Raw genomic sequence first — 7956 nt, forward strand, 5'->3', positions numbered from 1 at the left:
TGACAACTGACAAGACTTTAGATTCTTTTAGCGAAAGTCGTTCTTTTTTGTCTTTCTTAAGATGCTACTTGTTAGGGACCAGGGGTGGCTGGCTGCTGGGTGTCTTTTCTTCTCACTCTGTCTTGAATACATTCTGCTAGGACCTGATTTAGCACCCACAGGAAACGAGCCCAAATAGAGCTCTTCACCCTGTTTCACTCAAAACTATTAACTTATTTTACATGTTCCTAACTCCATCCTTAACTGCACAAGTGAGTAGAGGCTGGAGAGAGCATTTATTCATCCTTTACATATTCACTATTTACTTTTTAATGTATTGTTAACCTCTTACATTACGATTGCTTCAGAGTTCTACTTGCCACTCCAGTTTGCTATTAATGAAAACCGTTTGAAAAAAAAATGAAGTCCACTAAAAAAAAAAAAAAACGAGAGCTCACCTGTTACTTTTGTTGGGCAGATTTTGCAACCTGCTGCAGGAAAATCTGCTGTGAAAGGTCATTTTCTGGGTAATAATGTGCGTTTCTGTATTTTTCGCTCAGGAAGCCAGAGGCTGAGATCATAGCTTTGTTTCTTTTCTAGGATCCTACATTTCTGGAAAAAAAGGAACGCTGTGATTATCTGAAGAATAAGCTTTCCCACATAAAGCAAAGGATTCAAGAATATGACAAAGTAATGAATTGGGACATACAAGGTTATTCTTAAAACCTATTTGAAACCACTTTTTTAAAACAAGCTTTATATTTATTCACCATCTTTTTTATGCCAACCTGTGTGATAGAGAAGCACATGCCTCCTGGATCAGCTTCTGGTTGGTTCAGCTGGAATGCCATGTGAAAGCAGTGTGTGATTTGAGACATTGTGAAACAAACTGAAATTTACTAAGGGCTTTTACTAGGCGTAGAAGACATTCTGTGTTCATCTGTGTACCATTTATCTTATTAAAACTGATTTAGAGATTCTGTCCTTCTAACATGCTGAGCAAGTGGAGTGTCCATTCTGGTGCTGCTTTCCCCTTTTTCACTTCAGCCAGTTCCTGGGATTTTTTGAGGACAAATTTCTCTTGCTAGCCAAAGATGGCCTTTTTTCCCTTGAAAGGGGTTTGAATCCGAAATCAACATTTTCAAGCCTTATGACCTTGGGCAAGTTGCTTAATCTGTGTATGCCTGTTTCCTCATCATAGTACCTACCTCTTAGGGTTGTTATGAGGATTAACTCAGTTAATATGTGTAAAGCACTTAGAGCAGAGCTTGGCACACTGCATTAGCGTCTGTGAATTAAATAGATGTTTTTGAATTGAACCATCTAGAAGAAACCTCAAGGAAAGGTTCTCAGTGAGCAAGTCCAGCCAGCTAAACCAAGGTCAGGGCCTTCTGACTTTCTTCTTTTAAAAGCTGTAAATAACTCCTACTCCTGTCGCCTGAACCAGATGCTCCCCTGTGCCCCTGGGGTCCAGTGCAGCCTTGTTGCTTTTCCTAAGCGCTGTGCCTATACCTCCAGATGCCCACAGCCCAGCCATTCTTGTACTCCTCTAACAGACGGATTGTGTGAATATTGCTGCTGGTTCTATCCTTTTAGACGTCCATCCTGGCGTTCCTGTGGTGGCTTAGCAGTAACAAACCTGAGTAGTATTCATGAGGACATGGGTTCAGTCCCTGGCCTCGCTCAGTGGGTTAAAGATCCCATACTGCTGTGGCTGTGGTGTAGGTGACAGACGTGGCTTGGATCCTGTGCTGCCGTGGCTGTGGTGTAGGCCGGCAGCTGTAGCTTTGATTCGATCCCTAACCTGGGAACTTCCATGTGCCGCATATTCAGCCTGAAAAAAAAAAAAAAAAAAATAGACATCCATCCTAAGGCCCGAGGATGTTACATCAACTTAGAATCTCCCTTTGATTTACTGGAATGCTTCATCGTTCTAAGAATTACCTTGGCTTTGAGGCTTTATTCATGAGAACCGCTTTGTTTTTATTAATACGAGCGAGGAACTGCTCCAAAATGTTTTTAAAAAATCACTGTTACTGGATCTTATGCAATACCATCTGTGCTGTAGATAATTTCCCAGGTGTGGAAATACAGTTTCTCCTTAATATAGCTGCCGTTCAAGCAGTTACTACTCAGTGAGTTTTCTGAGGTGATGAAACCAAAGAAAAGCATATGGAAAAGCAAAGGCTTGAAAATATTGGTTACTGGAGTTCCCGCTGTGGCTCAGCAGTAGCGAACCCAACTAATATCCATGAGGACACAGGTTTGAACCCTGGGCTCACTCTGTGGCTTAAGGATCCGGTGTTGCCGTGAGCCGTGGTGTAGGTTGCAGACAAGGCTTCGATCCTGCATTGCTGTGGCTCTGGCGTAGGCTGGCAGCTGTAGCTCCAATTAGACCCCTAGCCTGGGAACCTCCATATACCTCGGGTGTGGCCCTAAAAAGACAAAAAAAAAAAAAAAAAAAGGTTACTGAATGAACTTCTTTGTCCTTTGTCAGTGAGATCTTATTTGGTGTTTATTATTAGTATTTTCGTTCCGTGGTTCTCAGACTGTTCCGGGCCCTAAGAGTCTTAAGAGGTGATACCTAGGGAAGTGTGTGGCCCCCCTCTGGAAGCTTCCCCCCAACAAAACACCTTCCCTTTCTGTTTTACATATTAGGGCCCCATGTTAATATTTCACTTAAGAAGAGCGTTTATGCCTTCCAAAAAAAAAGATGGAATAATGCCATTTTGGTAAACTGTAAAGAGGTTAATATTGAAGTGAAATGTTAAGGAAATCTAACTTTTGGAAGCCTTATTTCACTACAGTTGTAAATTTTAATCTTTGGAAACCAATGTTGTAACGCTGATTTTTACAGTTTTTATGTCAATATCTAGCATATTAAAATTTCAGTTTCGTGGTGTGTTGTGTGTGTCCTTTACTGTTTGCTTTTCCAGCATTCCTGAGTGGACGGGGCATGTCCTTGAAAATATTTTCCAGCATCAGAAAATAAGCTGGAAAGTCATTGAAAGCTTGTAGGTCATGATGTTCAGGTGACTATTTCCTCCTCCCCCATTATTTGCAAGAATTCAAATTCAAGGCCACGGTGCTGGCTTCCTCAGGCTGCCTGCCCTCATCAAGTACCGCAGGCTTCAAACAACAGAAATTTGTCTTGCTGCTCTGCAGGCTAGATGTTTGAAATCAGGCATCGGCAGGGCCCAGCTCTCTTCAAGCCTGTCGGGGAGTCCTCCCCAGCTTCTGGTGGTCTTGGCTGGCAGTCTTCGACGGTCCTTGTCTTGTATCCGTGTCACCCCAATCCTCTGTCTTCACAGGGCCTTTTCCCTGGGCCTCTGTTTTCACAGGGCTGTGTTTTGGGGTTTTATGGTCATGCCCTCACATGCAGAAGTTCCCAGGCTGGGAATCGAACCCATGCCACAGCAGTGACCCTAGCCACAGCCACAACCAGTCCTTAACCCATTAGGCCACAAAGGAACTCCATGGCTGTGTTCTTATAAGGACCCCAATCGAACTGGATCAGTGACTCACCTTTAGTGTGACTTCATCTTAACCAATTACACCTGCAAAGATCCTCTGTCCAAATAAGGTCACATTCTGAAGCTCCAGGGGTAAGGACTTTTAACATATCTTTTTTTTGTGGAGAGACACAGTTCAACCCTTAGCAATCACCTTTGGCAGGTTGTGAGATTTAGAAAAATATAATTCCCTGTACATTTTCTTTCTCCCCAGACTTTTAACATATGTTCTATTTTGAAACTTTAAGATATGTCAATATGTTTAAAACTGGGAAAGATAAAAGTATGTATTTTTCACTCATTCATTTGCCAGTTATGTGCCAAATGCTTGCTTGCTTGCTTTTTTTTTTTTTTTTTTGTCTTTTTAGGGCTGCACTCACTGCATATGGAAGTTCCCAGGCTAGGGGTTGAATCGGAGCTGTAGCTGCCAGCCTACATCACAGCCACAGCAACACCAGATCCAAGCCGTGTCTGTGACCTACACCACAGCTCATGGCAACACCAGATCCTTGACCCACTGAGGAGGCCAGGGATTGAACCTGTGTCCTCATGGGTAGTAGTTGGGTTTGTTACTGCCAAGCCATGACGGGAACTCCCATGTCATCTTTTTTAAATGGTCTACTTTAATACCATACATGTTTTTAAAGAAGAGTATCGAGAGGCTGCAGCAGCATGTGCTGGATAAAGAAGCTCTCCTATAATAGAGAAGCTGGGCTTCTTTGGAAGGAAGGTAGGAGGAGCCCAGCAGAAGGGGAAGGTGAGAGTTCCCATCATGGTGCAGAGGAAATGAATCTGACTAGGAACCATGAGGTTGCATGTCTGATTCCTGGCTCAGTGGGTTAAGGATCTGGTGTTGCGTGGTGTAGGTCGCAGATGTGGCTTGGATCCTGCATTCCTATGGGTGTGGTGTAGGCTGGCAGCTGTAGCTGTTTCAACCCCTAGCCTGGGTACCTCCATACACCGCAAGTGTGGCCCTAATAAGCAAAATAAATAAATAAATAAATAAATAAATAAAAAAGAAGGGAAAGGTGGACTTCGAGCTCGGCACAACCAGGATGCTGCTACTTCCTGTGTGATCTTGACAAATGAGCCTGTCTAAGCATTAGCCTCCTCATCTATGATGAGGGCATGATTTTACCATCTGATGAATCTGTTGTGAAAAGTAACTGGAATAATGTTTGCAGCATACCTGGAAGATGCTTGCTCAATTAAGACTTTTCATTGAGTTAGATACTGAGTTGGCTGCTTTAAAAGGGTAGGATAGCAACATGACTATTTAATAACAACAATGATAAAGGACTTTTTTTAGAAATGATATAGGTACTGTATTTATTATAGAAAGTTTAGAAAATAAAAATAAGCTCATTCTCTTCCTCCCAAGCTCACACAAAATTACCCATAATTCTGCCCCTCCACCCCCACCCGGAGATCATCGCTATGAACTTACGGGAGCACATCCTTCCAGTCTCATCGTACACCGGCATGTATTTATGTAAGTACATTTTATAAAGAGAGTTTTGGTTTTTACAAAATGAGGGGGGTTTTTTGGTTTTTTTGTTTGTTTTTGTTTTTGCATTTTAGGGCCCACCTGCGCCATAAGGAAGTTCCTAGGCTAGGGGTTCAGTTGGAGCTACAGCTGCCAGCCTACACCACAGCCACAGCAACATCAGATCTGAGCCATTCCTGCCACCCACACCACAGCTCACGGCAACGCCAGATCCTCAATCCACTGAGCGAGGCCAGGGATCAAACCCGCAATCTCATGGTTCCTAGTCAGATTCGTTTCTGCTGCGCCATGACAGGAACTCGCAAAACGAGTTTATTATATAATACATTGTGTTTCGTGTTTTAATAAACCTAGACAATATTATCTTTTTTAAATTTTGCGTTAATGCAATGCAGTTATATTATCATTGTTTTAAAGTTAATGTTTACATTGGATGGTGGGAAAAAGTAAGGAACAGGAATTAGGTCTAGATTCAAGCTGTGTGGCCCCAGGCAAGTCCTCTGAACAATGAGATTAGATGAGATGAAAATACATGAAACCTTTCTGAAACCCTAAATCTCCATAAAAATCCTTACATTTAGTTTTACACTTTTTGTGCTGATAGTGTTATCAATGAGAACTTTTCTCTAATAGAAGTTCAGTTTGTTATTAATAACTTGAGCTAGTATTGGAGTTCCCGTCGTGGCTCAGTGGTTAATGAATCTGACTAGGAACCATGAGGTTGCAGGTTCGATCCGGGGCCTTGCTCATTGGGTTAAGGATCCAGTGTTGCCGTGAGTTGTGGTGTAGGTCACAGACAAGGCTCAGATCCCCCCTTGCTGTGGCTCTGGTGTAGGCCAGTGGCTACAGCTCTGATTAGACCCCTAGCCTGGGAACCTCCATATACCAAGGGAGCAGCCCAAGAAATGGCAAAAAAGACAAAATAATAATAATAATAATAACTTGAGCTAGTATTGAATATATGATGTAATCAGGGCTTATTTGGAGGTCTGCGTATTCTGGTATAGCCTATTAGCTGCATTCCGCAATGGCCTTGACACGGGTAAGGAACATTTCCATTTCAACTGATTGACTTAAAAGCCAATGTGACAGGAGAAAAGAGGAGGAGACTGGGGAATAGGGGAGGCATTTTCCAATTAATAGGAAACAGATTTGGCACCTTCCTTTCTTCTTTATAAAGAGGGAAAAAAGTTCCTACATATAAGGAGTTTATCACACACCCTGCCTCCAGGTATGTATTTAAAGACTTAATTGTTTGCCTTGTAATTTGTTTAATGGATAACCCTACCATTTAATTGCACCAGAGAAACTAAAGTCAATGCAAGATGTTAGACCCATGATGAGTGTTTATCAAGACAGTTTGAACTGTAAGTAGCATACAACGTTGCTCTTTTCACACAAAACACGGTTTTGTGCTACCCGTGAAAACAATAAATATTTGCAATCATTATGGGGGAATTTTGGTAGGAGGATTTGGCAGTCAGTATTCTTAGTTATAAGCACCAGAGACCAAAGCTGGTTGATTTAAGAAGAAAAAGGGGTTTATTACCATCTACTGTCTAGCTTACAGAATTGCTGGGAAGCCTGGGGAACCGAGTGGGAGGCTACACAGCTGGAACAGTGCCCCAAAGCACACCTAAAATCCCATCTGGTGAAAACAGCTCTCCTACTGCCCCCTGTGGGCTAAAGGCTTCCCCGAAACCTGCCATCCTTGGTTGCGTGACAAGTTTAGATGATTCAGAGCGAGAGATGGATTAGTGGAAGATAGGTCCCTTGCCATGCTCTGATTGCAAAGGAGGCTGGGATGGGAAGGGCTATTTGGGCCTCCGTGGGTGGGCCGGGGCTCCTACCGAGATTCATCACCTGGGGAATTCCCCAAAACCATGAAGGGATTTGGATGCTGACAGCCAAAGAAAACAAATACCACCTTCAGATTAGCAGCTGTCCTAACCGTGAATGCAGTCAGGGATTTATTTCATTCATTTCTTTTTTTTTTTTTTTTTTTTTTTTTTTTTGTCATTTTGCTATTTCTAGGGCTGCTCCAGTGGCATATGGAGGTTCCCCAGGCTAGGGGTCGAATCGGAGCTGTATTCACCGGCCTACGCCAGAGCCACAGCAACGCGGGATCCGAGCCGCGTCTGCAACCTACACCACAGTTCACCGCAACGCTGGATCGTTAACCCACTGAGCAAGGGCAGGGATCAAACCCGCAACCTCATGGTTCCTAGTCGGATTCGTTAACCACTGCGCCATGACGGGAACTCCTATTTCATTCATTTCTAAGTAGGCCAGGTAGACAAATGACAGCCAATGCCAGAACATCCTCAACCCTGATGCTCCCAGGCCTGAGAGAAAAGGCAGGGAGGGTTCCCACAAATGTCCTAGACCTAGGAGATGTGTTCCTGGCCCCCAGGTTTGAGGTTCAGAAAACACGACCACCCAGAAAACATCAGAGTGCAGTAATTCCCTAGCCTTTCCAGATGAAGGCAAATCCTCCTGTTAGATGTTCCCAATACTCTTACTGAAGTGAGTATAAGCGTTTACCAAAAGATGTGTGCAAGGATGTTCATGGCAGCTATACTCATAATAGCTCCAAACTGGCAATAACCCAGTTGTCCATCATGAGTAGATTCGTAGAAATGAGAAACTGTGATATAGGCATGGAACACGACAGAGCAGTTTTAAAGAGTGAACTGCTGCTACATGCAAAACATGACACAATGTTGAACAAAAGCCAGAGTACATACTACACAATTCTATTTTTACAGAGCCCCAAATGAGGCAAGATTAAGTGATGGTGATCTAAAGATAGGATTACTCCAGGAGAGCCAGTTATTAACTGGGAAGGGGTAGGAGGGAGATACTGGGGTATGAAAATGTTCCATATATTGCTCTTGATGGTAGTTACATGGCTATATACCTATGTAAATATTTATTTTACTCTGCCCTTGAGTTCAT

At 43.0% G+C, this 7956-nt stretch overlaps 1 protein-coding gene across 5 annotated transcripts in view; it reads left to right on the forward strand.

Annotated features, from left to right (window-relative positions):
- The window catches only part of MARVELD2 (MARVEL domain containing 2), a 33629-nt gene extending 30750 nt beyond the window's left edge, over positions 1-2879 (forward strand). For 4 of the 5 annotated variants that reach the window (NM_001243948.1, XM_021076552.1, XM_021076554.1 and 1 more), the window contains exon 8: positions 580-970. In NM_001243948.1, the coding sequence (NP_001230877.1) occupies positions 580-702 (123 nt within the window). In that variant the 3' untranslated portion in view covers positions 703-970. Of the gene's footprint in view, positions 1-579 lie in introns of all 5 variants that reach the window. The other variant, XM_021076551.1, reaches the window with a different exon arrangement.

The sequence above is a fragment of the Sus scrofa genome, chromosome 16 (assembly GCF_000003025.6).
Source record: "Sus scrofa isolate TJ Tabasco breed Duroc chromosome 16, Sscrofa11.1, whole genome shotgun sequence".
In the NCBI taxonomy this organism is placed as follows: domain Eukaryota; kingdom Metazoa; phylum Chordata; class Mammalia; order Artiodactyla; family Suidae; genus Sus; species Sus scrofa.